The sequence below is a fragment of the Mauremys reevesii genome, linkage group 1 (genome assembly GCF_016161935.1).
Source record: "Mauremys reevesii isolate NIE-2019 linkage group 1, ASM1616193v1, whole genome shotgun sequence".
Classification (NCBI taxonomy): Eukaryota; Metazoa; Chordata; order Testudines; family Geoemydidae; genus Mauremys; species Mauremys reevesii.
Window position 1 is genome coordinate 195,154,032 of NC_052623.1, and position 27,233 is coordinate 195,181,264.

The 27,233-nt window shown below is 42.6% G+C and overlaps 1 protein-coding gene across 3 annotated transcripts; it reads left to right on the forward strand.

The window, feature by feature from the left end:
- Window positions 1-1,792: 1,792 nt before the first annotated feature.
- On the forward strand, window positions 1,793-26,085 carry BTLA (B and T lymphocyte associated). 3 transcript variants are annotated; one of them, XM_039523971.1, is made up of 6 exons: window positions 1,793-1,995; window positions 17,311-17,631; window positions 18,840-18,875; window positions 21,370-21,525; window positions 22,626-22,672; window positions 25,098-26,085. In XM_039523971.1, exons 1-6 carry the CDS (start codon window positions 1,908-1,910, stop codon window positions 25,434-25,436), a joined length of 987 nt encoding a protein of 328 aa, XP_039379905.1. In that variant the 5' UTR covers window positions 1,793-1,907; the 3' UTR covers window positions 25,437-26,085. The 3 variants fall into 3 exon arrangements, with proteins under 3 accessions (XP_039379905.1, XP_039379914.1, XP_039379924.1); XM_039523980.1 differs by having other exon boundaries at window positions 21,382-21,525; XM_039523990.1 differs by lacking the exon at window positions 21,370-21,525.
- The last annotated feature ends 1,148 nt before the right edge of the window (window positions 26,086-27,233 follow it).

Here is a 27,233-nt window from a genome sequence, read left to right on the forward strand (position 1 = left end):
TGCTACAGGAAGTCATTGTGGCCAAGAATTGAGCAAGAGTCCAAAAGAGATTGAATATTTATATGGATATTAAGAATCTGTGGAGTTGTTATAACTGAATGTCAATGAATGTTTGGAAGGGATTTAAAACCCCATGCCTCAGGGTTTAAAATAATCTCTAATTATCAGTGACCAGGATGAGCCTATGTGGAGCAGGCAGATTATCCCACATCTGATACTGAAGGGGTCATACACCTTTCTCTGAATCTTCTGGTTATAGCAACTGTCAGAGACAGGTTATTGGACTAGATGGACCTTGGGCATTAACGTTCATGATTCTTATGTTCATGCTCCATCCCTTCACAGCTCTGATATGTGACTGGACAATGCCTGTTTCATCTTCACAGAACAAGTGAATACATTCCATCTCAGGGGCTGATGTATATAACTGATGTTTCTGAGTGCTGGGGGCCTCTGGCTGTTGGAAGTGAGAGCAGGGGGACTATCTCTTCTGTGCTTTCAGTGGACCCCCCTGCTGGTATTCAGGCAGCGAGGAGGTAAAGGAGGCACCTGTCTGACTGGAAAGCAGATGGGGAGAGTAGGTTGCAAGACCCAGAGGGTAGTGAGGAGAGAGAAGAGGGAGGCAGAACAGGAGCCAGACTTTTGAGGGGAAGCAGATGTAAAGGGAATGGAAGCTAGTGGGAAGTGGCTGATGAATACGAACAGTATGGGATGGGGGAAGGGACTCTGGGCATATACAGGAGCTGAGGGAAGGAGGTCCTTGGGGAAAAAAGGTAGCATGTGCTCATGTAATTATAGACTGAATCATTATGCATATGTAGAAGGGAGACAAACTGAAGTTGCACAGGCAACCTTAATTCTGTCATTTCCTAAACTGAGTGCTTGACTTTGCAAGAAGAAGTTACTCACCTTTTGCAGTAACAATGGTTCTTCAAGACGTGTGTCCCTACGAGTGCTCCACAACCCGCCCTCCTCCCCTCTACATTTCAGAGTTCTTGTCAATGACTCTGTGGTAGAGAAGGAACTAAGGGGCAGGGGGCCTTGCCCCTGCATGCTGACTAGCCTCATGGCATGGCCCAAGGAGGCATAGCGCATGTGTGGCCTAAAGGCCGCTGCTACCAAAGTTCTCAGTTCAGTAGCGCAAGGACGCAAGCCAGAAGTGGCGGAAGCTCCCTAAAAATATGTGTGTGTGGGGGGCACTGGAACCTGAGCTGTGGCCCTGTCTCCCCCCCACCCCCACTCCTTCTCCCCAAGGCCCTGCCCCCACACCGCCTCTTCCCACTTTTAAAAGTGATGGGGCCATAGCCATGTTCTGGTGCCCCTGATGCAAGCATACCTACAGTGGAGCACCCATAGGGCCACTACTCGAAGAACCACCTTAATGTTCCTTTAATGTAGGGTTTTTTTTAAATGGACTATGAAAATAAAATGGACTAAAGAAGCGATCCAAAAGGGTTGGAAAAAGTGTGGGGGAAGAAACACTACTGTGCAGGTGTTAGCTTTGAATTTACTGATGTCTGTCAGATTAAAATCTCAGACTTAGTGTTGCACTAACCAAGGATTTTCTTCTTATAGTTTTAATTCTGTAGTTCCACTTACTGCACTGAAAAAGCACTCAAAGGAAAACGAGAAGCTTTGCAATTCAGAGATTTTGAAAGTAAGCAAGCGGATGATGATACAACCACATGAAAGTTTACTATGTAACCTGTCAGATTTTTGCATAGTATGTTACAGAAATCTTCCCCGCCCTTTTCCCCACCCCCAAATCTCCTTCCCTGTCTAAACTCTTCAGTCAAGAGAATCAGTTCAGAGACACCATGGGCAATCACAGAGGGGTATAGGTGTCTATACAAACTGCACTTCTTTAACCTCAGAGGAATCTCTCCCGTCTCCACCATGCCGATGAAATGACGGCTTCTCCAGGCATGTGGGTGAATAGAATTGTACTGCACATCCTTCTTGTGGTGCTATCTCTGGATATCTGTCAGGTTTATGGTAAGATGCTTTATCAATCTAATGTGACTTAAGTTACTAGCCTTCATAGAAAACCATGTACCCAAGTGATTTTCAGTGTAGTCTGGGTGAGGAGAAATTCAGATTGTGAAACTATGGTATGCTGGATGATGGTGGAATAAGATACAGGACATAAATCTAATAAGGTAAAATAATGAGCATGTGGATTATGGATATTAAAACCAGGCGTCTATGTTACCGTCTAGACTGAAAGTCAGCTAATTGGGACTGGGCTCTCTCCAGTTCCTGACCAAAGCCTCTGCCAGCTGTGCAAGGGTAGAACCCAAGCACCTTGTTAAAGTTCTAAGGTTCTACCAGGTGTGGTTTGACCCTAGAGCGCCGGCAGAGTGCTTGCATGTCCATACCTAGTAATTACCAATTACCTCAGTCACATGTCCTAAAAAAAACAAGGGGACTAATTTTCCTCTCACTTTCTGCAGTGAAACTGTTGACTTTAATAGGGGGTCTCCTGATTTATACCAGTATAAGGGAGAGTTGGTCCCTGTATTTATAAAGACATTGTGCCTTATTCATCTATGATAATTTTCCTGAAGTCAGTGGCGTTACAACAGAGACTTTAGCCCATGATGATTATGGAAAGAGAGGTTCTGGGTTGTGTCACAAAGAAGAACAGCCTTTTAAATTTATCCTTTGCGTTCATGGTTAAAAAAATTTAGAGTCAAGGATGACAAAGATAAGCACATCCATTACAACTGCTTATTGCCTCTCATGTGTTTGTTACTTTTAATTCAGTCTGAACTATTCCAGTCCATTCCATTTGTCCAAAATAGCGTGAAACGGAGCACATAATATGCTGTAAGCATTAAACTGATTTTGAAAAGTTATGCTATGTTAACCTTAAAGTTGTATTTCCACCTCTGCTATAATTTACTGCGCAGTACATACTTGTAATATTACTTGTAAAACTCCTATTAATAGCGTGAAATAACGATTAAGTTAAAGTGCATGTCATTAGCAGTTAAGCCACAGATCATGGGAAAGTCAGAGGTGTGGGGTAAAGGACGTGCCCTGCCTGGTTAGCGATGTGATATTTTCTACCGCTGACTCAGTGTGTGACCTGACCTTGGGCAAGTCACTTAATCTCTCAGTACTTTGTTTTACCCATTTTAAACTAACAGCTATCTACCTCGAAGGTTTTGTGAGCTTCTACAACTACTGACCATCTCCCTCAGGGCTCTGTGGAAGTCTACTCTTCCCTTCTTAAGCTTCCTTGTTGAACTTAGCATCACTCTGCCATTGCCAACTCCCATGTCTGGCAATGGCCAGTGTCTCAGATAATCACTTCTCTGCCTTATTCCATATGGCCCATATGCATGGGTCAGCCTCTCCAAATTTATCAGCTAGGCCCCTACCCTCTCCACATTTAAGTCTTGTCAAAAATCTGTTTCTGCTACGTGTGCTATAATGAATCTTGTGTTCATATAGAAAATCCCTGGTTTTGTTCCCCTTCCCTGACCTACATCTAATGCTGCCTGTCTGTCCTTTGTGAACTCCCCAAAGCACGGGCCATCTCTTCTTATATATTTAGAAAGTGCCTTGCACATCATGCATGCTACCGCAAACAAATAACAGAACGGCATCAGAAATATTACACAGTGCTGAAATTTGCAAAAGCAGTCTCCATTATTGCCCATGATTTCACACGTTCATAATTTCTGACACATTTACATTTTGGCCATTAATTTCTTATGCTTGTTCTTCACCTGAAGAGTTTAAGCCAAATTGCTTCAGTCATTTTTGACATAGGACTGAAAACATTTCCCCTCCCCTAACGCGGACAAAAACTGATCCTTTTTGCCTCTACAGAGACAGCTCACCATTGACACTTGATGTAAGGAGTCATCAGTAAGGAGTGTATGCTTTCTTAAATTTGGAAAAAGTAGTATTACCTCACAGGCACAAAATGTCAAATGAGTGGAAAATCTCTGAACGTACTCAGTACGCCTCTATTATTTTTAGCCTAATAAAACCTCACTAACTCTGTGACATGAAAGTGTATTTTTTCCCCACCAAGCCTGATGGGCACAGGAACTGCTGCTCTCAAGCAGCTGCTGAGGCAGTCTGCACGGAGAATACTATAAAAGTCTCCCTGAAACAGAGTCCTGCCAAAAGTATTGTCTTAACATCAGGGAAAGGAGAAGACTGAATGGAAAAAATGAAGGACTCATGGTTTTTGCACATTACTCTGCAAATGCTAAACTTAGGTTAAAAAACAACAACAACTTATTATCAACCTGCAACCAAAGTGATTTGTTTTCACGGTTGACATGATCTTGCAGAGAACTTTCACCAGCCAGAAAACAGCAACGACTATCTATCAGGCATCTCAGTGGGAAGCTGAATTTCAAACAGTAATTGCTATAATTATTCACAGGAAATTTTCTCTTTGTAGATAAAGAAGTACATTGATGAAGCATTAAGGTAGCTCTGATAAAATTAAGCAAAGAAAGGCAAAAATTAAGCAGCCAATAACAATATTAATTAGCCATGTTGCATATGTGGAATATTTTGTGACTTTTACAAAATATCATCATGGATATTTAGCGATATAAAACACTACATTTGTGCAACGTGACTGAGATAGTTCTGCTGTGGGAACCTTAATTGTGCACTTGTGTTTTATTTGTTAGTCCACTCCAAATGTCAAAGAAATCAATTAGAAGAGTGCCTTCTGCAATACTCCTCTCTTTGGTCCCCTTTCCCTGTATTGCAGATGGGAGCAGTAGCAGATTTGCCCACCAATCTCTCTCTTTCTCTCTCTCTTTTTAAATAAGCAGATTAGCATAACTAATTAGCAGATCTCACTGCCACTCTATATTCTTTAAACCAGTGGCTCTCAACTTTTCTAACAACTGTGCCCCTTTCAGGAGTCTGATTTGTCTCACATACCCCAAGTTACACCTCACTTCAAACTACTTGATTACAAAATCAGACATTAAAATACAAAAGTGCCACAGCACATTAGTACTGAGAAATTGCTCACTTTCTCATTTTGACCATATACTTATAAAATAAATCAATTGGAATATAAATATTGGGCTTATATATATATAGAGAGAGAGAGAGAGCTGTATGATGCAAGTTAGGTTGACATAATTTTGTAGTGTAGACATGGTCTGAGTCTTTTTAGAGTGCCTCTTGCCATAGTACCTCTGTCGACACACCTTTCTGAAGCACTTAGAGGAGAGGGAAGTGATCAGGAACAGTCAGCATGGCTTCACCAAGGGCAAGTCACGCCTGACTAAACTAATTGCCTTCTATGAGGAGATAACTGGGTCTGTGGATGAGGGGAAAGCAGTGGATGTGTTATTCCTTGACTTTAGCAAAGCTTTTGATATGGTCTCCCACAGTATTCTTGCCAGCAAGTTAAAGAAGTATGGGCTGTATGAATGGACTATAAAGTGGATAGAAAGCTGAACATAAGAACATAAGAACATAAGAAAGGCCGTACCGGGTCAGACCAAAGGTCCATCTAGCCCAGTATCTGTCTACCGACAGTGGCCAATGCCAGGTGCCCCTGAGGGAGTGAACCTAACAGGCAATGATCAAGTGATCTCTCTCCTGCCATCCATCTCCATCCTCTGACCAACAGAGGCTAGGGACACCATTCTTACCCATCCTGGCTAATAGCCATTTATGGACTTAGCCACCATGAATTTATCCAGTCCCCTTTTAAACATTGTTATAGTCCTAGCCTTCACAACCTCCTCAGGTAAGGAGTTCCACAAGTTGACTGTGCGCTGCGTGAAGAAGAACTTCCTTTTATTTGTTTTAAACCTGCTGCCTATTAATTTCATTTGGTGACCCCTAGTTCTTGTATTATGGGAATAAGTAAATAACTTTTCCTTATCCACTTTCTCAACATCACTCATGATTTTATATACCTCTATCATGTCCCCCCTTAGTCTTCTCTTTTCCAAACTGAAGAGTCCAAGCCTCTTTAATCTTCTCTAAACCCCTAATCATTTTAGTTGCTCTTTTCTGAACCTTTTCTAGTGCTAGAATATCTTTTTTGAGGTGAGGAGACCACATCTGTACACAGTATTCGAGATGTGGGCGTACCATGGATTTATATAAGGGCAATAATATATTCTCAGTCTTATTCTCTATCCCCTTTTTAATGATTCCTAACATCCTGTTTGCTTTTTTGACCGCCTCTGCACACTGCATGGACATCTTCAGAGAACTATCCACGATAACTCCAAGATCTTTTTCCTGACTCGTTGTAGCTAAATTAGCCCCCATCATGTTGTATGTATAGTTGGGGTTATTTTTTCCAATGTGCATTACTTTACATTTATCCACATTAAATTTCATTTGCCATTTTGTTGCCCAATCACTTAGTTTTGTGAGATCTTTTTGAAGTTCTTCACAATCTGCTTTGGTCTTAACTATCTTGAGTAGTTTAGTATCATCTGCAAACTTTGCCACCTCACTGTTTACCCCTTGCTCCAGATCATTTATGAATAAATTGAATAGGATTGGTCCCAGGACTGACCCTTGGGGAACACCACTAGTTACCCCTCTCCATTCTGAGAATTTACCATTAATTCCTACCCTTTGTTCCCTGTCCTTTAACCAGTTCTCAATCCATGAAAGGACCTTTCCTTTTATCCCATGACAGCTTAATTTACATAAGAGCCTTTGGTGAGGGACCTTGTCAAAGGCTTTCTGGAAATCTAAGTACACTATGTCCACCGGATCCCCCTTGTCCACATGTTTGTTGACCCCTTCAAAGAACTCTAATAGATTAGTAAGACACGATTTCCCTTTACAGAAACCATGTTGACTATTGCTCAAGAGTTTATGAGCCCGATGATCTAGCTGGCTAGATCATCGGGCTCAACAGGTAGTGATCAATGGCTCCATGTCTAGTTGGCAGCCGGTATCAAGCGGAGTGCCCCAAGGGTTGGTCCTGGGGCCAGTTTTGTTCAATATCTTCATTAATCATCTGGAGGATGGCATGGACTGCACTCTCATCAAGTTTGCAGATGCCACTAAACTGGGAGGAGTGGTAGATATGCTGGAGGATAGGGATAGGATACAGAGGGACCTAGACAAATTAGAGGATTGGGCCAAAAGAAACCTGATGAGGTTCAACAAAGACAAGTGCACAGTCCTGCACTTAGGATGGAAGAATCCCATGCACTGCTACAGACTAGGGACCGAGTGGCTAGGAAGCAGTTCTACAGAAAAGGACGTAGGGGTTACAGTGGACGAGAAGCTGGATATGAGTCAACAGTGTGTCCTTGTTGCCAAGAAGGCTGATGGCATTTGGGGCTGTATAAGTAGGGGCATTGCCAGCAGATCGAGGGACATGATCATTCCCCTCTATTCGGCATTGGTGGGGCCTCATCTGGAGTACTGTGTCCAGTTTTGGGCCCATCACTACAAAAAGGATATGGAGAAATTGGAAAGAGTCCAGCGGAGGGCAACAAAAATGATTAGGGGGCTGGAGCACATGACTTATGAGGAGAGGCTGAGGGAACTGGGATTGTTTAGTCTGCAGAAGAGGAGAATGAGGGGGGATTTGATAGCTGCTTTCAACTACCTGAAAGGGGGTTCCAAAGAGGATGGATCTAGACTGTTCTGAGTGGTAGCACATGACAGAACAAGGAGTAATGGTCTCAAGTTGCAGTGGGGGAGGTTTAGTTGGATATTAGGAAAAACTTTTTCACTAGGAGGGTGGTGAAGCACTGGAATGGGTTACCTAGGAAGGTGGTGGAATCTCCTTCCTTAGAGGTTTTTAAGGTCAGGCTTGACAAAGCCCTGGCTGGGATGATTTAGTTGGGAATTGGTCCTGCTTTGAGCAAGGGGTTGGACTAGATGACCTCCTGAGGTCCCTTCCAACCCTGATATCCTATGATTCTATGACACTTACAGCAGTGCAGCCATGCCGCTGTAGTGGTTAAAGAAGATGCTACCTATGCTGACGGGAGAGCTTCTCCCATCAGCGCAGGTACTCCACCTCCCAGTTAAATGGTAGGTATATCAACAGGAGAAGCCCTCCCATTGACATAATGCTGTCTATACTAGGAGTTCGGCTGGTATAACTGCGTTGCTCAGGAGTGTGGATTTTCCACACCTATGAGCAATATAATTCTATGGACATAAGTTTGTAGCATAGACTAGGGCTTAGAATATAAAGAACACAAATATTCGGACAGAGAGTTGGCAAACTGGTTTTCCAAAATGTAACATCACCTGATCCCCAAACTTTGGTCCCAAACTTTAAGTTTACATGTGATCTTGCAAAGGGGGGTTGGTTTGTGCCCTTTGTTGTTTCTTTATGATGACTAAGTGTGGCTCAGAAAGTTTGCTAAACAAACAAAAATGTTCTTGCTTTTGTTCTGCCTTAGAAATATCAATCATGTTGAAGAATTTAAGGCCAGAAGGGACCACTGGATTCTCTAGACTGACCTCATGTGCAGCACTGGCCACCAACCACCACACAGTCTGTTCTTAGAAACTAAGCGGCATCAAGTCTAATTAGTACTTAGATGGGAGACCACTTACATACTGGAAGACTCAGGAGGAATTGCTTTTCCCACCTAGTCAGCACCCCAGAATGGAATTAGGGGTTGCTAGCATTGTTCTTTTCTTTAGATAAAAGGTAAAAGCAAGATCCTGGCAGTTTTTGCGGTTCTTAAAGGGAGTGATTTTTACAAGACCACAGGGTCTTGGCTTCACTGTTTTTGATGACGGATTCTTACATAACTCAGACGTAAACTAGCACCAGCTGTTAATTGAAAGATCAGGATGGTCAATTTTTAACACAGTGTTTCTGAGTTAGTTAAGTGTTGCGAATCTCAGTTAATCAGATTCCACCTGCATGATTAATCATAAACACACAGATCTCCAGTTCTCCTTAATGTTTTCCAGGACACAGCAAAAGAAAACAAGACTTGAATTTTTAATGTAAACAAACAAACAAAACAAAATAAATAAAGTAGGGCTGTCGATTAGTTGCAAGCTAACTCATGCAATTAGCTCAAAACAATTTATCATGATTAAAAAAATTAATTGTGATTAATTGCACTGTTAAACAATAGAATACCAATTGAAATTTATTAAATATTTTTGGATGTTTTTCTACATTTTCAAATATATTGATTTCTATTACAACACAGAATATGAAGTGTACAGTGCTCACGTTATATTATTTTTTATTACAAATATTTGCACTGTAAAAATGATAAACCAAAGAAATACAGTAGTATTTTTCAATTCACCACATACAAGTACTGTAGTGCAATCTCTTTATTGTGAAAGTGTAACTTACAATATAGATTTTTTTGGTTACATAACTGCACTCAAAACCAAAACAATATAAAACTTCAGAGCCTACAAGTCCACTCAGTCCTACTTCTTGTTCAGCCAATCACTAAGACAAACAAGTTTGTTTACATTTACAGGAGATACTGCTGCCTGCTTCTTGTTTTCAATGTCAGCTGAAAGTGAGAACAGGCGTTCCCATGGCACTTTTGTAGTTGGCGTTGCAAGGTATTTACACGCCAGATATGCTGGACATTCGTTTGCCCCTTCATGCTTCGGCCACCATTCTAGAGGACATGCTTCCATGCTGATGATGCTCGTTAAAAAAATAGTGTGTTAATTAAATTTGTGACTGAACTCCTTGGGGGAGAATTGTATGTCTCCCATTCCGTTTTACCCACTTTTTGCCATATATTTCATGTTAGAGCAGTCTCGGATGAGGACCCAGCACATGTTGTTCATTTTAAGAACACTTTCACAGAAGATTTGACAAAAACGGAGAGAAGGTACCAATGTGAGATTTCTAAAAATAGCTACAGCACTCAACTCAAGGTTTAAGAATCTGAAGTGCCTTTCAAAACCTGAGAGGGATGAGGGTGGAGCATGCTTTCAGAAGTCTTAAAAGAGCAACACTCTGATGAGGAAACTACAGAACCTGAACACCAAAAAAAAAAAGAAAAGCAACCTGTCAGTGGCATCTGACTCAGATGATGAAAATGAACATATGTCGGTCCACTCTGCTTTGGATCGTTATTGCCAAAACCCATCATCAGCATGGATGCATGTCCTCTGGAATGATGGCTGAAGCATGAAGGGACATATGACTCTTTAGCGCAGGGATCCTCAACCTTTGGCACTCGGCCCACCGGGGTAAGCTGGGGTGACCAGATGTCCTGATTTAATAGGGACAGTCCCGATATTTGGGCCTTTTTCTTATATAGGCTCCCATTACTCCCCACCCTCTGTCCCAATTTTTCACACTTGCTGTCTGGTCACCCTAGGGTAAGCACCCTGGCGGGGCGAGCCAGTTTGTGTACCTGCCACATCCGCAAGTTTGGCCAATCGCAGCTCCCACTGGCCGCAGTTCGCCACTCCAGGCCAATGGGGGCTGTGGGCCGAGGGATCTACTGGCTGCCACTTCCTGCCACCCCCATTGGCCTGGAGTGGCGAACCGTGACCAGTGGGAGCTGCGATCGGCCAAACCTGAGAATGCAGCAGGTAAACAAACTGGCCTGGTCCACCAGGGTGCTTACCCTGGCAGGCCGCATGCCAAAGGTTGCCGATCCCTGCTTTAGCGCATCTGGCATGTAAATATCTTGTGACGCTGGCTACAACAGTGCCATGCAAAAGTCCTGTTCTAACTTTCAGGTGACATTGTAAACAAGAAGCGGGCAACATTATCTCCTGCAAATTGTAACCAAACTTGTTTGTCTGAGTTAATCGCTGAAGTAGGACTGAGTGGTCTTGTAGGCTGTAAAGCTTTACATTGTTTTATTTTTGAATGCAGTTTTTTTTGTACATAATTCTACATTTGTAAGTTCAATTTTCATGATAAAAAGATTGCACTACAGTACTTGTATTAGATTAACTGAAAAATACTATTTCTTTTGTTTTTTACTGTGAAAATATTTGTAATAAAAATAAATATAAAGTGAGCACTGTATACTTTGTATTCTGTGTTGTAATTGAAATCAATATATTTGAAAATGTAGGAAACATCAAAAATATTTAAATAAATGGTATTCTGTTATTGTTTAAGAGTGCAATTAATTGCAATTAATTTTTTTAATCATTTGACAGGCCTGAAAAAAAGCCTTTAAAGTATAAATCATTGGAAGGAGGATTTTCCTCTCAGTGAGGTTATAGCATGTGCATTAATGTGAGTGGAGATATTTATCTCAGTGACACAACAGAAAAAAAGATATTTATGAAGAATCCAGTCTAGCCAGAAATTAAAGTTTGTCTCTCTGCATCCCAAACATTAGAGCAATCAAATGATCTAAAAGAATCTCTGTCTTTTGCAGTATAAGTTATTAGAGGACTACAAGGACTAGTTTGATACACACGCAATGCATATTTTATAGATTCCTTTGTCTTCTTTAAAGTCTGACATCCAAGTACTGATCATGCGTGGCCACCCTTGTTTCAAGACACAAATTCCACTACATCTGACGTAAACCGGCCAGCTTTTTCAAGGCCTCGGCTAACGACTCTTGAATTACCATGCACTCGCACATCTACAATATCATTTCTGGAGTTGGTTAGTTACACCACTATTGTTAACTGTTAATAAACCACAGCACAGGAAACAGGCAGAAATGTTCAAGAGATATTCTTACAGAAGAAGGAAGGTGAGCATTATTCATCCCCAGTAAAGCTTGCAAGAGCACATACAAACTCTGTATAACTGCACTAGAGTCCAGAGTTTCCCCTTGCTAATGGATACTCTGGTTAATAAAGAAAAAACATCTCCCACTTCCTAGGACGCTGTGTTTATTTAGGCACTTAAACCAAAACAAAGCAAAACCTAAGGCTTACCTCAGACCACTTCTTCCCTGAGTCAGAGACCCACTACTGCTTTTTAAAGAGAACCTGCAAAGAACTTTTCAAAAATTGGCTTTGTGCCCTTTAATTACATATAAGGCAGGTCTGAAATATTTTAATGTTGTTTTTTTTTACTGCTCGTTTTTCCGCTTAGAAAAACCTGGAATATCAGGTCTGATTTTCCATTGGCTTTGTAGAAGGGCCATTGGGAGGTCTCAAAGCATATTCATTGTGGGCCCCAACCATTTAACTGAAGGAGAGAGCATACTGGATTTGAACAAAGACTTCCTTTATCCCAAGTGTTTAGTTATTGCAGTTAAATAGGTATTAACCAAAACCCAAAACTGGAGGAGTTTTAAATAGTCTGTCCCAAATTGTCTTCCACTGTAATACCTCGGGTTTCACTCATCTGATTCTCATGATGTTACCATTGCACTAGCTCTCCACTCTTCAGTAGCATCTTTCAGCCGAGACAGGAACTGAATCTTTAACATTAAAAACCAAGCAGAAGTGGCTTTTTTGTTTTTTTTTTAGGGCACACACACACACACACACACACACACACCATTATGCAGCAAAGAAACAAAAAAGGGATACAAGCCCATTTTCTTTTTACAGATCACTATTAGCAGCAGCTGGGTGACCTTGGGCAAGTTACTTCCCTTTTCCGTGCCTCAGTTTCCCCATCTGTGAAATGGGGATAATGATCATGACCTCCTTAGTCAAGTGTTTTGAGATCTGTTGATGAAAAGCACTATGAGAGCCAGGTATCATATTATTACTATGCCTCACACTTACAGGCTGAAGGAAGTGGCTGTGGGAGAGCAATCTTTCTGGCCTTTGGGGAGTCAGTTTTGCCTCCCCAGCACTCTCATCACTGCAGCAAGCCTGATTATTGTGGTTTCCTACAAGTGACGCTGAATGAGCAAATAGCAGTACTTGCATTGCAGCCAAGGAGAGCATCCCACTTCTGTGAACACTGAAATCAGATAGGAAAAGAAAGGCTACTACCCATGTTCAGGGGCGGCTCTAGCCATTTCGCCACCTCAAGCACGGCGGCACACCGTGGGGTGCATTCTGCCAGTCGCTGGTCCTGCGGCTCCGGTGGACCTCCCGCAGGCGTGCCTGCAGATGCTCCACCGGAGCCACGGGACCAGCGGACCCTCCGCAGGCACATCTGTGGGAGGTCCACCGGAGCTGCCTGCTGCCCTCCCGGCGACCGGCAGAGCACCCCCCTGCGGCATGCCGCCCCAAGCACGCGCTTGGCGTGCTGGGGCCTGGAGCCGCCCCTGCCCATGTTCCTCTCTTTGTGCCTACAGAGTCCTATTTCTTCAGACAAAGCAAAGAGTTTGTTCCATAGGGAGGAGGGCTTTCTGCTGTACCAGCACTTGTTATTGTTTAAATGTTAAGATAAAGTTGTTTTGTAGTCATGCACACACACACATTTTCTTTTTAAATGAGAGGAAAACATGAATCACATTCTCCTGGCTGAGAAGCAGATGAAAACATTTTATTCAAACTCTATCTTTAAAAAAAAATAATCACCTTTTGGATGAGACAAAGTATGAGCACTCTCAATGCAAATGGAAATTTTTGTCAAGTTCAAAGCAAGTGAAACATTCTTGTTAAGCATGGAATGGCTCCTTCTGTCTTAACTGGTAGCATTGCAGGGAGTTTACGGGAGGGGGATTTCCCTCGGTGATCATCTATGTAGGCTGGTTACATCTGGTCTGGAAAACTGAAATTCCCAGTCTCATGGCACAAGCAGCAGAAGTGCAAGTTTATCCATGTTTTCAGTCCCAACTTGCCTCCATCAGACTGCTTCTGTCTCTTTCCTGGCTTTTGCTTGGCAAACCGTGTTCAGGAGGACAGGGCCGAATTAACTCTCCTGTGGGCCTGGGGCTATTAGATTGTGTGGGGCGCCTGGAAGTTTGGAGTGGGCTCAGGGCTAGAGCAGGGGATTGGGGTGCAGGAGGGGGTGAAGCTCTAGCTGGGTGGGGTGGGCTCTGGGGTGGGGCCAGAGATGGAATGGGGTTGGGGTGCAGCAGGAGGTTCGGGGTGCGGGCTCTGGGTGGGAGTTCAGGTGCAGAAGGGGGCTCAGGGCTGGGATGGGGGTTGGGGTGCAGGAGAGGGCTCCAGGTTGGGGTAGGGGTGCACGAGGGGGTGCACCGACGGCTCCTGGTTGGCGGTGCAGCAGGGTCCCTGGATCCCTGCCTGCCTTGGTTCCGTGCTGCTCTGCTCCCTGAAGTGGCTGGCATGTCCGGCTCCTAGGCAGAGGGGTCAGGCAGCTCTGCGCGGTGCACACTGCCCATGCCCACAGGCACCGCCCCTGCAGTTCCCATTGGCCATGGTACCCAGCCAATGGGAGCTGCGGAGCCAGCGTTGGAGGCAGGGATTCCCTGAATGCCCCTCGCCTGGGGGCCACAGGGGAACATTGGCAAGCCAGCGCTTGCAGCTCCAGCCCCAAGGGATGGCATGGAGGCTCGGGGACTGGTATCCGGCCCGTGGTGCGGAGACTTGCTGCAGGCCGGATGAAAAGAAGCAGCGGGACGCATCCGGCCCGCAGGGCTCCCCTTAGCCTGAGGCTCTGGGCGGCAGGCCCTAAAGCCCCTGCATTAATCCGGCCCTGCAGGAGGATAGCTCAGCAGCCTCTTTAAGGGTCTGAGCCCAGCTAGGCTCTTCCACATCTCTTTGCCACAATCCAGGGAGGTCCTTCCACTGCATCAGGGTATCTTGTCCCATCCGAGATGATTATTTGGGTGATGTCTGCTTTTTAGCTAAATACGTGGTTGAACAGGAATGTGGTTTTACTAACATTTACATGACTTAATCTATGTTGTTCTTTAGTTCCCGCTTACAAGAGAGTCCCCTCAGCTACATACATCATCCCTTAGGGAGTGTTTATGAAATGTTAATTGGGTGATTCTTCCTCAACTAATAGCGAATGGTGATGTTTCTATTTCTACACCACCATAAAAGTCTGCAGTGGCAGACCCCTTGCATCCCTGCAAAGCTCACTGTAGGATCAGGATCTAATTTACGACAAGACAGAGAAGATAATGCTGGTGTGAAAGGGGAAAGAAGAAGCTACAGAAATAATAAAACAATATTGCTTTGGATCCTGATGCCAAAGGAGTGAGGGTTACTAAAGGTTTGTTTTAAAGCTGTGTCAAAGGAAGGAAGGACTAGACTGTGTAGGCCTCCTGGAAAAATAGATTTTGACGAGAAAACGGCAGGAGCAGAGTTGGTTTGTGTTACTGACCATGGACAGCTATTTGGATGAAGAATAACACATTTAATGTATTTAGGGAAGAACCATCAAGTATATGCAGTATCAGACAGGCTTACTGCAAAAAACTATACATCAAATTTAACATTCTGATATAGGCATCTGTCACACGCAGTGATAGCATCGAAAGGACGGCTAGCAATTTGTGATCATTGCAGGTACTGTATTTCCGGAAGATTATTATAGACGTTTTAACGTTGTTCTGGTTGAAACTTCTGCTTTCTAATTCTAGCTCTTTGTTTCCATTTTTAGACTATTCAGCCACGCGCAGCTGTTGTGCCCTGCACACTAACAGTCTATTTGTACTTTCCTTTCCTCAGAAATAGAAGGGTCTGAGCTCCAGACCAAGATGATGATCTCACTTTCTGATTTAGGCTCCTTTCACATGTGCTTAACTTAAAGCATATATTTAGCCCCATTGAGTTCAATGGGACTAGTACTGCATACATGCTTACAGTTATATATGTGTGCAATTGCAGGGGAATATTAAAAACAACAGATTCATATTTCGTAGGTTTAGAACATTCATAATTTCTTTTATTTCAAGGCACCTGCTCTCAAAGTCCTCAGTGTGCCTTAAAAAAAGTAAGCTGAAAACACAGTTTACAATAACTGGACACCACTATTAGATTGTAAGCTATTTGAGGCAAAGATTGTATTTAAAAATAAAACAACACACTGGCAGCACGTTGTCACTACTAACGAAACCACCAGAACCTCAAGTAAATCCCAGTGTAGCAACAAAGTCTGAGAAGAAAAATGGGGGGAACCACTCCCGCCCAAACCCCCCACACATAATGATGTCCTTTCTTCCTGATTGCAAATTCAGAAGCAATATGTGAGGGGCAAATTACACAACAGTGGGAGGAAGTGGGTTTAAGGGAATCTAAACTGGCACCACGTTCACATTCTTCCAGGTGGTATGCTCAGCAAGTTACCTAGCTTAGACTCATTCATACATCATCTGTAAGGGCAAGGAGGAGCCAGGGAGGTTAAATCCACAGCTTTTTGAGTTTATCTGCTTTGACCACACTTGAGTACACACAACACATTTATTGTGAGTACGGACTCTGCACTTATCACAAACTCTGGATTCCTCTTTCAAAGTGAACTAAACTTTGCTGTGAAGTGGGTTAGTCCAGTTTATTGTTTGTGTGCACACAATGCTGCTGCTAACTACTTTGGCAGTTTTCCAAAGGCTACACCACACCACCTTAGAGGCGACAGTTACCGACCTGTTTGTTTACTTCTGTGCCCTGCCCTGGAGTCAAATTGATCAAATGTCCCCTCCCTCATTTGGATTTAGGACTGGGGAACAATGTTGGGGGAAAAATGAGGCCAGATTTAGGATACTTTCCCCCTCTCTATTTTTCTATTAATGCATAAATCGTCTAAGTTGTGTGAGAGCTAAGGGGGCTCTATACAGAACACACATAACAGAAAACCACAAAAGCAAGGAAATGAAGAGTTAAGGCATCTAATGGCACATAACTTTTATGTTTCCAATCAGAGAGGCACAGCTCACCAGTAGTGCAACCAGCATAACATTAACTCTGCCCCAATTTTGAAGAGACTGCATTTTCCATCAAAAATCATTTTGACAGAGAATTCTTGACCTACTATAATGTCACAGCTGGACTAGATTTGAACCAATAGGCAAAAGTTGCATCACATTACCAGTCTTCTGCAAGAGCCAGTTCTGTGTCCCTTGAGATGAAAGAACCCATCATCTATGCTTTATCTTCTTTCAGAGAGCCCATAAAAGCGGACAAGGCAGAGAATGGGCAATGACAATCAGGTCCACACTCTGGTCCACACTAAACTAGGTCTGGGGCATAGCCGAATTCAACAGTAGAATAGTTGAATTTGAAGGAATTTGAACTACCTACTTCACCCGTCCGGCCGCGCGGAATCGGCTCGTGTGTCGCTCTCTGCCACACGCTTTTGCCTTTTGTGGTGGTGGACCGAAACTCGACCTCGGCGCTTCCTGAGTTCGAACTATCGCGTCCAGATTAGACGTGATAGTTCGAACTCCGAGAAGTCGAACTCACTGCGTCGACCCGGCTCGTAAGTGTAGACTAGCCCTCAGAAGAGACTATGAATAGAGCTATAAGGAGAAGAGACACCATGAAACAATTGTAATCTTTCAGGTTTTTCTTCTCTTCCAGGAAATGTGACTGGGAACTGTACTATTGAAATTCAGGTTAGAAGAGGATACAGATATGATGGAACACCTGGGGACTCCCTCAGTATAGAGTGTCCAGTGAAATACTGCACAGAAAAGCCGGCCATGAACTGGTGCAAGATAGAGGGGATGAGCTGCTTCCTTCTGAAAAATGAGTCAAACATGCACTCAGGCTGGGGAGAAGGGCAAGTGTTTGTTCTGAACTTTGTACCTGTTCATCAGAACAACAGTGGATCATATCGTTGTCGAGCTGCTGTGGGCAGCTTAAGCAGTCAGAGCCATTCAATAGCGGTTCATGTTCAAGGTAAGCATTAGAGGATAGCTAGTTTTGAAGGTGTTTCTCTTTATCAGAAGTGATTCCAAAGTTTAAAAACTCATTCTAGCTGGAAGCCTGTTTCTATAAACACACACACTATTCAGTGGCACAGTAGTAATCCAAGTGGCCTCCTAAGCATTCTTACCTGTCTCATTCTGCTCCTGTTAATGTCTGTCTTCCCTTTTTATGGCTCTCTTAATGGTCATTAGGAAGAAATCAGGAAAGACCCAAGAGGATCAGGAAAAGCAAAATACATTCATGGGGGATTCTAAAACTCTTGGGATTTAGGATGATCCATGAGAGGCCAATCTAGTAATAAGAAATATAAGTCAGTCAAAGCCAAGGGAGGTCAGGAAAGGTACAGTCTGGTCACAAGCTGCACAAATCAATCAAGATGCAAAAAGGTGCATGTTATTGGACAAGGTCAACACAGTCCAAGGAATTAAATGGCTTAGGAGAAAATCATGCTGAAAGCAACAGTTGTCTTATAGAGAGTACAAAGGGAGCATATGAGTTTGTGCTATGCCTCTTGGAGGCACAGAATACAGTACAGTCCCAGCAGCAAGAGGGATATGATGCCCTGGGCTTGGTGTGGTTCCCAGAACAACTCAGAGGTCTGCTCTACTTCATGGCAGCCCTGTCTGGGCTGCTTATAAGCAGCTCTGCAAACAGGAACTGTCCAGTATGGCTCAGGCACAGCCCTGGCCTAATCTTACATAGTGTCTGCACCAGGAGAATTCTCACCTACTATGTTAAGGAGCTTTTATGGCCCCTGTTCACTGCTGCAGCAATGTACCTAGGGTGCAGGGATAGAGTAAATCCCTCACAAGTTTCTTGGTGTGAGTTAAACTCTAATAGAAAGTGCTGAGCAAATAAGAAAAAAAAAAGTATTCACAAATGTATTTTCAAAAAGTGACATAATATCTATTTGCAAATTATTTACTTGGCTGATTTTTTTAAATGTCAAAGTCTTTGAATAAAATGTGTGTGTACTACTCAAGCAGCTTTAGGAGACAAGTGCTGTACCCTCCCACCAACTTCCTTCTTTCTTGTTTTGTTGTTTCCCTTAATTGAAAGTAGAAGTCATGGAGACTTCACTGTAAGATTGCTCTTTGAGTATGGAAAACATAACTGGAACATAAAGTTTACCAAGTTCTCAGATCAGTTTCAATTCTTGTCCTGCTTTTCTTTTTCAGAAGTGACTACAAATGCCCCCACAACTCCACCATCAAGTAAGTTCCGATCTTCTCTCATAAAATAGGGGAACTATCTAGTATTTATATGACTGTGTCTGAGGAGGGTCATATATTTTTGCACATACTGAAATACTGTTTAACCTCATCACTAAATCACTGTTGCTCACACCATAGCTTGAATGCTTCACTTAGAACTAAACAACCATCACCTATGCCAGAATCCCCTATGCTGCCCACCCTAATGCATGAATATATCAGCATAAGCGAGACAAACTAATTAGACACTCCATCATAGTGTAACAGATTGTTCAGTTCACACACATTTCTCTCATACTGTGTAATACATGCTACTCATGTCACTCATGCTGTTCCAGGAGTCACACTGTATCAGAATTGTAGTCTTTGATTAATTTACAGTGCAAAATGCACAAGTCACTAATAACAGGTTCTTTTACTCAGGTGACTACTTAAATATTTGTTACAGGAAATGAGATTGGTGAGTCACATATATAGAGACATGAAGACTTTATTTAGTATCCAAATGCAAGCAAGCAAGTATAATTACAGTCATAGAAAAGTCAGATGAGGATAGAAAAACTATTCCTGACACTGCATATTTACAACCTTATGGAGATCATTATGAGTGAAAATGCAATGAATAGTACATGAAGAAGCACTGTAAGTGGGAGTGATGATAAGGTTTCCAGCCTGATGTTCCAACTAAGGGCTGAGTGTACATTTTTTATACACCTTTCCATTACATCCACACATGTATGGGACCATATTTGATTAAGTCTCAGCCTGTCCTTGTATAGCAGGGGTCAAAAGCTTATAAATAAATATTTGGAGATATGCCTATCGCATAGAACTAGAAGGTCATGGAGTCCAGCCCCCTGCCTTCACTAGCAGGACCAAGTACTGATTTTGTCCCAGATCCCTAATTGGCTCCCTCAAAGATTGAACTCACAACCCTGAATGTAACAAGCCAATGCTCAAACCACTGAGCTATGGGAAAGGGATCACCAGCAAAAAAAAGTTTGAGAACCACTGTAATGTATAGCATTCCAGGGGGCCAATATCAGAGTTCGGGCTGCTTGCATGGCCAATTTGCGTCAATGTATTTCACAATAGTTTTGATGGGTGAACTTAGTTTTGCTGCAAGGTTACATATACCAAAAAGTCCCTAAAATGTCATTATTTTAATGTTTATTAGTCTATTCCTTTGCAGTTTACTTATTTATCACAAGATGCATATGGCTAAAAATTATAATTGTAGGTTAAGTACTTATGCTAAATATTTAAGCCTTATGCTAACTACTAGTCTCTGTTAAGTGTTAAACTTGTTGCAAAGCCTATTTCAACTATTTATACATTTTGTTATTCCCTACTTACATTACAGCTTTAATATCTGCATTTATAAGCATGTTAGCTTTTAATATATAGGTTATAGTTTAAACAAAAGCATAAACCTTCCAAGATCAGTTCGGAGTCAAGGGTCAACAGAACATAAACAACATCTGAAAAGGCAGCAAAGAGTCCTGTGGCACCTTATAGACTAACAGACGTTTTGGAGCATGAGCTTTCGTGGGTGAATACCCACTTCGTCGGATGCATGTCAACATCTGAAAAAGTGGTTGTGGACAATAATTACCCAAAGCCATAATCTGTTTAGTCTGCCTGCCCTATTCAGGGGTGTCCCACCCACACACTATGAAAGGCCATACACTATCTAACCAATGATGCTCAGCTGCGGCCTTGTCAACAAAAAGGGATCTGTGCACCTTATACATTACATGGCTTTTAAAATAGATATAGGGGAAATTATCTTTACTATCTTTGTCACCCACATTTAACATACTGTTCTTTTGAAATATGACAGGCAGCAAAGGTACAAAATCTCATAGGTCCCCACAAGTCTGGCTCCTCTGCCAGCCCTTCTCCTTTCTAAGCTTTTCCTCCTGCTGTCCCTTAAAGGGAACCCAAAGTTCTGAGTCCATAGTTGGGCACCTAGACATATGGCCTGATTTCCAGAAGTGCTGAGCACCCAGCAGCTCTCATAGACTTCAGTGGGAGCTGCTGGGTGTTTAGCACTTCTGAAAATTAGGCTAGTGCCAAAGTCTGGACGGAGGAGTCTGTCTTTAGGCATCCATTTCTGAAAGTCTTGGGCTTTGAGTTTAGTTGAGAAAAAAATAAAATGGAACCTCCCAAGTTAGTTTTTTCTATGTTGCAAAAAGTACAGGAAAGGAAAAAGAGAAGAGGAGGATCGAATTTGGAGCAGAAAAAGGAAGTTTTGAGCAGCCCCCTAAACCCAACCCCCCTAAGAATTTCAGACAGCCTTTCACCCCTCACAATTCACTAAATATATTCCTAATATATACTTTAAAATGCTTGGTTAACTAGCCTAATTCAAGTTACTCTAAAAAATGTGTGGTTAGCAGATTAAACAAATTGGTACATTGAATTTATGAACTAATCGGATGGCTCAGAATAATCCAGCCAACATTCTATATCATGTACTAATACATCTTAGAGGAATTTGCAGGTGCCACTAATGTCACAGAAGCTCCTCAAGGACCTAACAACAACAATAAGAAGTGGATTATTTATGCCCTACCATCTCTGGGGGCATTGTGTCTCCTCATCCTAATCTTCTTATGCCTGTTGTGTTGTCTGCGGTGGCACCAAGGTGAGCTCTCATACTACCTCCTGTTCTTCCTTTTGCTGCTGTGGGCAGAGTCATTTGCTTTTGTCTGGTTTCCACTATTTAAAAAGTCCCTTCTCTAAGTACTGTAAAAATGTCTGAGAATAATCGTCCCCAACTGTCAGATGAGCTAGAACATGGCCAAGGCCTAGCAGATTACAATGATGATTCTTTGGCAGCTTTATTTGTCGCACAGGCTACTCTCGTCTAGGGATAGTGCAATAGGTTTGGATAAAATAAGAACCCACCCAAGCCTCAAACTCCACTTCTTTAGAAGTTTGAAATGCTGTGATTTGCTCTTTGTCTCTCCCCATCCTCATTTTGCAGATAAGACATTAAACAAGAGTATTGACCAGTTATGGTCATTACAGATCCCTTCCTACAGTTCATGAGTGTGAGAGTTAACCTTGCAGTCCTGATCACACTCCAACTAATTACATTCTGCTTCCCTAATTTCCCTTTGTATTTTCAATTAGATACAATATTCTTTTTCCCTTTCTAAGATGTAGTGTCATGAGCTGTTACAAAGATGCTATCTTCCACCTCAGAAATGGAACCCACAGTTCCACTACATTGTCATTTCAGTGGTGGGCAGTGATGGGTCATTTCCCTTACCTATTTCTCAGTGGCCTTCTGAGGGTTAGTTGGTTAATATTTGAAAAATGCTTTGAGACTTTCCAATGAAAGGTGCTGTAATTGCCTAATACATGGCTCAAGTTTATCGAGTGTTTTTCATGCCTGATGCCTATGGTTAGTATGTTTGTGACTAGAACTGTCTCCCCTCCAGTTAATCTAAGAGAATCTCCCTCCCCCCCAATATACTAGGAAGATATCTTTTTACATTTCTGGGGCTATGGAGGGACAGTCATATTTCCCAATAAACTGTAGAATATGTTTATTACCCTTTGTCAAAATAGATCTTCCTGAATCCAACCTGGGCATACTCTAACTCGATTTTCATGTTTTGAGATGTATCCAGTAAGGAAAGGGGTATTTTACTGATGTCCATAACCCTTTTCTACTAGCAGAAAGACAATTCTCACAGTTGTTTTATTGATACACCATTTTCTTTTTTTTCTCCCCAGTGAAACCCAAGACAACCCCAGTAACCTCACAGAAGGAAATGAACACGGTATGTTTGAGCTCTGTGCTACCAAGCCTTGTCATATCCTGTATTATTGAGTGCTGACAGTGTGCTTAGTATTGTACAAACATATAGGAAGACAGTCAAGGAGCTAACCGTCTAAATAAAAGACAGAGACTACGCCTCAGTCATGTAACAGCACATAGGCTGAAGGTGCAAAGTTCAAGTGAAGTAGTTTTGTTTTGTTAGTCCATGTTCTATAGTTGTTGGGTCACAGCTGTATAAGGACTAGTGGAAGAAATCTGCTTTGAGTTGGGTTTTGAAGGGACAGAGGGATGACATTCCAAATATATGGGAAGGGTGGAAGCAGATGCAAAGAGGATACAGATGAGGTTTTTAGGACAGGACTCTGGAAAGAATACAGGCAGTGGCAAGGGAAATGGAAAAGCTTAGAAGCAGAGATCCTAGTAAGGTTGGCGCTGGGTAATGCAGTGAAGGTGAGGATAAGAAGTTTGAACTTGACATGGAAAGTGAAATAAAAAAAATGTGGCTATATGTATTACCATAGCAGTTATGAACCCCAGTCGTGGACCTGGACTCCATTGTGCTAGGCATTGTACAAAGAACAACAACAACAAAAAAGACAGGCCCTTCCCAAAAGATCTTACAATCTAAGTATAAGACAAGAAACAACAAATGGGTACAGACAGGTGAGTTCAAGGAAACAATGAAACCATATTCATTAGTATGATAGTCAATGGTCTCAACACACCAAGAAGCCAGAGGCCAGTGATCCGATCAGAGTTGCAAGCAAAGGAAAGTAGTGTTAGCAGCAGCATTTTTTGCAGACTGTTGGGGGACTAGAAATGACAGTCGGCAGCCAATGTGGAGTAGATTGCAGTAAGCAAGGTGAGGGAAGACAAAGTAAGAAGGAATGAGAGGGAAGAGTGAATTTCAGTAATGTATAAGAGGAACTGATAGATTTGGAAAAAGGAGAGTCATGGAATAAAAAAAGGAAAGACAAGAGTCACATTCAATAACATTGCGAGGCTGATATAGAGGATGGCACAGTTGGCAAAAGTGATGGAGAAAAGAAGGGAGTGGGCTGAAGAGGAAAGAAGGAGAGTTTCAATTTGTCAGCTTGATTTGTCAGTGGGACAGCCCAGAGATGGCGTAAACGTGAGACTGCAATGAGGGGAAGAAGGCAAGAGATTTGGGAATTATCTACCTAGTGATGGTAGTTGAAACTGTGGGACTGGATGAGCTTGCCTAGTGAGAGTACAGAGGGATAAGTGGAGGGGACAAAGGACAAAATCCTGAAACAAAAGGAGAGGGGAGAAAGGGAGAAGTTACTGGTGGAAAAACAGAAAGATGGTGGAGAAGAAGGAGAAAATTGAAGCCCATGGAGGAGAAGTGTCAAAAAAACAGTGGGAAAGATGAGTGAAGAAAAATGGTACCTAAATGTGGCCAGCATGAGGTCATGTGATACTTGTACGGAATGTTCCAGAGGAGTTGAAAGGCCATAAACCAGACTAGACAGGATTCAATGGGGTGTTACAGGAGAGAAGATTGAGATAGCAGGAACAGACGTTCCACTCAAGGAGGGAGATTGAATTTAGGTGGATAGGCAAGTGGGGAGGGTTTCTTTAGGAAAAAATACGAGTGAACTTGTAAGCAGACAGAGATGCTGGACAAGGGATGAAAGAAGGAATGACAGATTAGGAGACAGAAGGATGGGGACAAATAGACAGAGTCTTGCATTCTGATACTGGATGGGTGATGGGCAGGGAGAGCCATGGAAGAGAGAGGCACAGAACGAGTGAGTTAAGGGAGCTCTTGCAACATGATGTTCAATTTTACCCTGAAACTGATATCACATGGAGAGAGGGTAAGAGGGGGAAAGAAAGGAGACAAAGAGTTTGGGAAGGGAAGTAAAGGTAGAGAAAGGCTAAAGATGCAATGATTTCTAACTTTATCGCATAATATGGTGCATTACCCTAAAGTATATTCCAGGGAACCTGGTTGCTCACCTTTCCGCCAACATTTATCCATCATTTTGAATGCAATTTTGTAGCAGTAGAGCCCACCTGAATGAAACCTTATGCCACATCTCTGTTAAGTCTCACATGCGTGCTTTGCCCAGCCGACACATATCTAATACACAGGGGCGGCTCCAGGCACCAGCACGCCAAGCGTGGGCTTGGGGTGGCAAGCCATGGGGGGCGCTCTGCCGGTCGCCGCAAGGGTGGCAGGCAGGCTGTCTTCGGCGGCATGCCTGCGGAGGGTCCGCTGGTCCCGTGGCTTTGGCGGACCTCCTGCAGGCGTGCTGCCGAATCCGCGGGACCGGGGACCTCCCACAGGCAAGCCGCCAAAGGCAGCCTGCCTGCCGTGCTTGGGGCGGCTAAATACCTAGAGCCGCCCCTGCTAATACACAGTTCCACACAGAGCTGAACACCATTCTGTTCTCTTGCAGGTCAGCAGATCTACATGTGCTCCATACCACACCGATAGGACCACGCATGACCCCAGTGAAGGATCTACACTTTACTATTGCTCCATGGCTAGCCTGCAGCAGCCATCGGATGACAGCACAATTTATGATAATCATGTCCCTCACTGGAATGGTAGCAGGGCAGCAACTGGCAACGCCTGTGACAGTGCTGCTGTTGATTCCTACCAGCCCTCATATGAGAGCGAAGATGTCCTTGTTTATGCTTCACTAAACCATTCTAGTATAGAAAAGCTCCCGAGAAAGGAGCAGGATGTGGAAATTGAACTTACAGAATATGCCACCGTTTGTGTGAAGAAATAGCCCTGGCAATGACATCTCTTTAACTTGGCCAGCACCATAACGTTACATGTCCTGCAGTGACTCAAGCTTTAAAGCAGGAGCATAAGTACACCTTCTTCTAAACAAAGAGGAACTCTCATCAGTAAAAGCATGCTGATTCTTATGATATGTGCTGGAATTCACACTTAAGCAAAGTCCATGTTCATACTTGGATATTAGCAACCACATGTTTGTTATCTTCCACGTGGATTCATTTGAAGCTTTCATATTCCAGGAACCCCCTGCTCTGATCAAAGCACTGCCCAGAACAAAGTCAGAGTTTGGACAGGATCAATAAAAACTGGATAATAAAGGTTAGGAGCATTGGAAAAGAAAACAAATTTAAAGGACAATGAGCTAGATTAGGTCCACTGGGGGAAATTATGAATTATTTTTGTTGAAGAAAATTTTTGACGATATGAATTTTGCTTGAGGAACATATTTAAGCATAAAACTGTGAGGTGTTCTGTGACTATGAAGAACATATCAACCTGCTACTAACTAAAAAGCAAGCTAATGTTTTTTTGTTTTTGTTTTCTACTACTAATTTATCATTCTCAACCAGCAGCCTATCCCCATGAGTGTATATGGAGTTATCTAGACAGTATAAAAATATATATAAAAGAAAGAGATCATGCCCTTTTAAAAACTTTCTATGGACTTACTCTGACCTACTTCTCTGACACTTTGTTCCTCCCAACCACACTCTTCTCATAGCCTTCTCCACATCCCATCATATCATCTCAAAACAGTTGGCAAAAAGAGCCTCACTCTTTCTAGATCCTGCCATCTCCCTCCCCTTTCAAAATCTTATCTGAAACATATTGTGTCTCTGGTTTATACCAACTGATTTCCCTCCACCTCTGATTTCACGTTTAATTGTACTGTTTGTTTATGTAGAGAGCCTGGGATACAATTGCATGAAAGATATTATACAAGGCCAAGATGTATCGTGCTGCTGAGGTGATAAACAAACAGGAAAAAGGATATATATCTACACAGCAAAGAAAAACCGCTCGCTGGCTCATGCCAGACAACTCAGACTATGGAGCTGTTTCATTGCTCTGCAGACTTCTGGGTTTATGCTGGAGACCAAGCTCTGGACCCTCCCACCTTGCAGGGTCCTAGAGTCTGGACTCCAGCCAAAGACGTCTACATAGTAATGAAACAGCTGCCATGGGCCAGCCACAGGTTTCTCTTGCTGTGCAGACATACCCTACGTGTCAGTTTATTTATTTCCTATAAATATTTTATTTGTGAACAGGCTGATTTTTTATTTATTCACTTTTCCATAACTATTTGATGAACAGTTTATGTGGTCAAATTTCAGCGTACAGGTTGTTCACAAATTGTTCCCTTAAAGTATTCATAATTGGCTTTCCTGGGACTCTGATTGGTTATTTAAGTCACACGATACTGCTTTTGTTCGCCGACTAAAAGATGGAACTTTTTTGAGCAGGGTAACAATGAATGATGAGTAATGAATGTTCTCACTCAGGCTTGATCAGCTTTTATTGGCAAGTAAGTGTGGGTAAGTAGCGTACAAACAGCTTTTCTCCAAACACTGGCACAAACAAAAAGCCATTCATGTCAAACTTTGAGAATACAAAGGGGACACTAGAATGCCATTTTAAATTTGAAAGAATGTTTGCAACATTGGTTTACGCCATTTGATCAGCTCTTGTTCCGATATCATGCATCTAGTACTGCAAAAAAATGTACTTAGGAAGAAAATTACTCATAGCAATATTCATATCAACAGATTAGTGCTTCAACAAT

Bases quoted from the DNA above. Each gene is read 5' to 3' on its own strand.
- BTLA (XM_039523971.1), top strand. From the start codon at position 1,908: ATGACGGCTTCTCCAGGCATGTGGGTGAATAGAATTGTACTGCACATC. The intron at 18,876-21,369 runs GTAAGTTCCGAT...AATACATCTTAG, and splicing joins CCCCACAACTCCACCATCAA to AGGAATTTGCAGGTGCCACT. The intron at 21,526-22,625 runs GTGAGCTCTCAT...TTTTCTCCCCAG, and splicing joins TTGTCTGCGGTGGCACCAAG to TGAAACCCAAGACAACCCCA.